Genomic DNA, 4,070 nt, shown 5'->3' on the forward strand with positions numbered 1-4,070 from the left:
AGCCCCTCCCCGGGCTCCCCGCCGCGCCCCCTGCCGCTACCTGCCATGCCGGGCCGGGTGGGAGCCTCACACCACCGCCCGCAGCGCTCACCGTGACACGGACCAGACAAAGGGCGCCGCCATCTTGACGCCGGGCGGAAGCGGCGTCGCCCCTCTCCGCCCACCGACGGGGCCACCGCGCATTCGCGGCGCGGCGCGGCCCGGCGAGTGCGCATGCGCAGACGGGGCGGTGGCGCTGATCACGTGATACCGCCTCCTGTTTCCCCCACCCGCGCCGTAGGAGCGCCGCCATGACAGTGCGAGGGTGGCGGGCGGAGGCGGGCCGGGAGTTTCTAGGGGTTGCTTGGTCTCGGGGCTGGCCCTGTGGCTCCGTGAGGAGCAGAGGGCCCTGTTCCTCCATGCTGTCAGCCCCTGAGGGCTTCTGTCCCCGCTCTGAGGTTGCCCACACTCCAGTTGGCCAAGGTGTCAGGCAGCCACCATGATGGCGGCTGGGCGTCCCCACAGGGAGGGAGCCTGGTGGTGTGGTCCCAGCGGGTCAGCACAGCTCAAAAAGCTGTAGATGTTGTCTAAGGTGGGCCCTTTGTGTGGGCAAACCTCCCCTTGCAGGTGTGCAGGGCCAGGCGGCATGAGGAGGCCTGTGTGGCTCTGAAGGCAGCTGTTCCGTGGTGCGCGCTGGAGGGTACCAGTGAGTTTGGGCAGGTGCAGGCAGCAGGGACCCCACAAATGTAAAATTCCCATCAACCTGTTTTCCCCTAAGGCCAGATTTCGTGGCCTGACTGCCAAAAATGAGCCTGTAGTGGGGTCAAGCTGCTGTGAGTTCGGCGCTGGGGATCTGAGCTGTCCCTTCACCAGCTCCGTGGCTTAGAAATCTTTCCTGTGCAAAACCAGGTGGCTCCGGGGAGAAAAAGGGCTTTTTAACTTTCTCCTTTTGCTGGAGCTTTGTGGGTGAGGGCCACCCACTAGCCTGTCGCCACTAGATGGCAATCTGTGACCGCGGCGGGTGGCTTCCTGGGTGCTGGGGCACCCTGGGCGCCCAGGGTGGCATTTTAGGGCAGGGCAGACACATCCCATTGCAGAGGATTAACGGCAGGACATCACCGCTGCTCCCTGCCTCCATGGCTCCGATTTCCTAAGCTGTGCTGCGGGCTTTTATAGCCATTAAGAGGTTTTTTAATAACTTTTAAACTTTGCTCCTCACAGCGTCCTGTGGCAGGGAGTCCCCCGAGTGACCCGATAGACAAACTGCCCGAGGAGATGATGGAGGAGGCGTTTGTGTGTGTCCCCAACGCTGCAGGTGTGTTTATGCAAGTCATGAGTTGTTAGGGGACAAGCAGGGACGAGATGACCTCAAAGCTTGTGCAGCAACACGAGCTGGGCGGTGTGTGGTAGCTATAAACAGCCACTCACCCCGAACGGGTGCCTCGCTGTTGTTTGTACACATGGGGAGATGGGCTGGGCCCTTGGTGGGGATCTGGGGGAGCTTTTGGACCCCTAAAATGAAGCCCTTGGGGTTTGGCAGCCAGGCTGGGACCATTGTCCTGCCTCTTGCTGCTGCTTGGGGCTTCCCCGAGGGTGATGGGTGCGGGTGGACGAGAGGAGGAGGAGGATTTGGTGACCTTCCAGGTGGGCTGGCGGCTGAACAGCTGAGGGAATGGCTCAGAAATAGAGCGGCGGGGAAGAAATGAGTCACCTCGGGCTGGAAATAAACGGGGCCACAGGCACTAGAGGGGAGTTGGGATGGCTCCTTGTCCGTGTTTTTGTCAGGAGGAGGAAATGCTCACAGTACCCCTTACTGAGACACCCCTCGGGACTGAACCTGCAGCCCTTCTGGGGGAAAAGCATCTAGAAAACATTAAAAAACTGAGGAGGCAGCAGTCAGGCATTCTCAATAATTTATCACAGGCTGTATATACAGAGACAAGCTCCGGCAGAGGGTTGGGGAAGGGAACCTTGCTCCTCACTCCCGGCGGGGCTCTTGGCATGCTGGATCTTCCCCATCAATCCTCACTGGCTAAAAACTGCTGGAGCCCGGAGCCGAGACTTCCCTCCGGAATTTCTCCGGTGGGTGATGGGATGTGTCTCTCCACGCCAGCCCCTCGGCATGGGTCTGACCCTGCAGGGGAGCGTTCCCGTTCCCTACCCCACGTCCCACCTCCTTCCCAAATCACCCAAATAATTAATAAGGGGAGGGGAAATTGGACCCCCGACCCCTCAGATCTTGATCTCAGTCCGGAAGGTTTGCTGGACGTGGTCGGTGTGCTTGGCGGGCTGTCGCTGAGCCCGGATGGTCAATGTGCCGTCGTCCCCCAGCGAGGATGACACTGATGTGGGGTCCACGTCTTCAGGCAGCTGACATTTGTGGGTGAAGGTGTTCATGACAGTGCCGTCCGCAGCCAGCTGGGGAAAAAAATGGGTGAAAAAGGGGCAGTTTTGGGGTGCAGGCGGGACAGGGGCTCATTTTTCCCTCCCCTTGGCTGAGGTTGGTGGTCACGCCTTGTGTGTGGTGGTAATATTTATCTCCCCAAGGGGATGGGCAGGATGTGGGTGGCATTGGCAGGGAGAGAAAGGTGCTGGTTTTTGTTGCTACCCCCCTGGGAGAAGGGTGATTACAAGGCATGAGTTTGTTGGGCCTCATGGGATTTGCTCCTACAAAATACAGGGCAAAAAGACAGGGAAATGGTGAATTAAACCTGACTGGGGTTACAGCCAGGGCCATTAAGAAGTTGGATGGGGGGTGGGGGTGTCTCCATGTCCCCCAGTTGAGGATTTTGGGGTTCTGCAGACTTTGGGGGTGAAAAGGGAAGGGAGGGAACTCCCACCTTCTCAGCGTGCACCTCGATCTGGTTGTTGGAGGTGGTGACGATGATGTCCTCAGGGGCGAAGTCGCTGACGTCCACCGTGAACTGATAGGTGTTGCCCAAGGTCTTCACTGTGCCGGTGTTGCCAGGACGAGCTGCTGGCAAGGAACAGGCTCACAGCCACGGTTTGGTGGGGTCCCCTCCTCCTCCAAAACACCTTTTAGGGTCACGGTCACATTTTGGGCAGGGTCCCCCCTAAATGTCTTTCCTACAGCTCCAACTCTTGCCCAAACCCTCCAGGAAGGGACGCGCCAGTGTGGGGGGAGAAGAGGCATGACTAACCCCACCTTCACCCCATGTCCCAGCCTTAAAAATGGGGTTCCCCCCCCCAAACTCACCTGGGAATCCCAAGGTCTCGCCACGGGGCCGGACAAAGCTCCCGAAAAGTTCCATAGTGCCGGTGGGTGACACCGACCGGTGAAAGCTGCGCTCCGATCGGAAAGCAGACGAGGATTTCACGTTCATCCACCGCTTCCCCCCCAAAACCTCGGATCCCCAGCTCCCACCGGGGAGGAAGAGCGCAGCCCCCTTCCTCGTCCTCCTCCCGGAGAAGGCGAAGCGGGGTTATATCAGGGGGGGGCAGCTTGACGAGCTTTTTAAAGCCTCGTTAAGGCTCCCGGCCGCCTGCCAGACCTCTCATAAAATGAGCTAAATTTAGGTCTTGCGCCGGAGACGGTGGAAATTTTTCCCCTCTCCATCCCCCCCACTCTCAACACCATGGAATGCGATGCTGGCGTTCCTGCCTATTATTAAGGAATAATAATGATAATTAATTAAAATACTTATTAAATACTCCCTACCCCGGGATGTACTTGGGGACTGGGAGCTTGAAGGTGGCGGCGGGGGGGGGAAAAACCTGGCTCACTCCGGCCAGAGCGGGTCCGGCGGCTTCGTCAAGGTCGTTTTTAATGAGCTCGTTTGCAAACTCAGTCTGGCAGCGGAGGCTGAGGCAGGAGGACCGGCGAGGGGGTGCTGAAAAAAGCAGGGGGTCCTGTCCCCCAAAATATCCCTGGGATGGAGTGTCCCGTTCCCGGGGGGCTGCGGGGAGAGAAGGAGGAGGAGAGGGTGCTGGTGTCGCAGCAGAGCTGGAGACCCTGCCCTGAAGCCCGGAGGAGGCTCCGAGGTGAGACCCCCCCACCCAAAGGGGGGGACCTTGGGTGTAAGGGGGTGTTTTTTGGGGGGTGACTACCCCATTTCCCCCCCCCCCCCCCC

General features: G+C 59.4%; 2 protein-coding genes across 4 annotated transcripts in view; both read right to left on the reverse strand.

Moving 5' to 3' along the window:
- ZBTB17 (zinc finger and BTB domain containing 17) overlaps positions 1–168 on the reverse strand; it is a 9,578-nt gene extending 9,410 nt beyond the window's left edge. Inside the window, exon 1 of one of the 2 annotated variants that reach the window (XM_026862681.1) lies at positions 41–168. The gene's annotated coding sequence lies outside the window, so the exon portion shown is untranslated. The remainder of the gene's footprint in view (positions 1–40) is intronic. The other variant, XM_026862682.1, reaches the window with a different exon arrangement.
- Positions 169–1,875: 1,707 nt separating this feature from the next.
- On the reverse strand, positions 1,876–3,496 carry HSPB7 (heat shock protein family B (small) member 7). Of its 2 annotated transcripts, none has more exons than XM_026862709.1 (3): positions 3,197–3,496; positions 2,820–2,956; positions 1,876–2,397 (listed from the first exon to the last, which is right to left on the reverse strand). In XM_026862709.1, exons 1-3 carry the CDS (start codon positions 3,321–3,323, stop codon positions 2,212–2,214), a joined length of 450 nt encoding a protein of 149 aa, XP_026718510.1. In that variant the 5' UTR covers positions 3,324–3,496; the 3' UTR covers positions 1,876–2,211. The 2 variants fall into 2 exon arrangements, with proteins under 2 accessions (XP_026718510.1, XP_026718511.1); XM_026862710.1 differs by having other exon boundaries at positions 2,820–2,953; positions 3,197–3,489.
- Between the last annotated feature and the right edge of the window lie 574 nt (positions 3,497–4,070).

This window comes from Athene cunicularia (assembly GCF_003259725.1).
Source record: "Athene cunicularia isolate RWA chromosome 21 unlocalized genomic scaffold, athCun1 chr21_part1, whole genome shotgun sequence".
NCBI classification, from domain to species: Eukaryota; Metazoa; Chordata; class Aves; order Strigiformes; family Strigidae; genus Athene; species Athene cunicularia.

What these genes read in the sequence shown, in the direction of transcription:
- HSPB7 (XM_026862709.1), bottom strand. Translation starts at nt 3,323, where the DNA reads ATGAACGTGAAATCCTCGTCTGCTTTCCGATCGGAGCGCAGCTTTCAC. An exon ending in CGAGACCTTGGGATTCCCAG is followed by an intron (nt 2,957 to 3,196) that starts GTGAGTTTGGGG and finishes GTTCCTTGCCAG; the next exon opens with CAGCTCGTCCTGGCAACACC. An exon ending in TCGAGGTGCACGCTGAGAAG is followed by an intron (nt 2,398 to 2,819) that starts GTGGGAGTTCCC and finishes TTTTTTCCCCAG; the next exon opens with CTGGCTGCGGACGGCACTGT.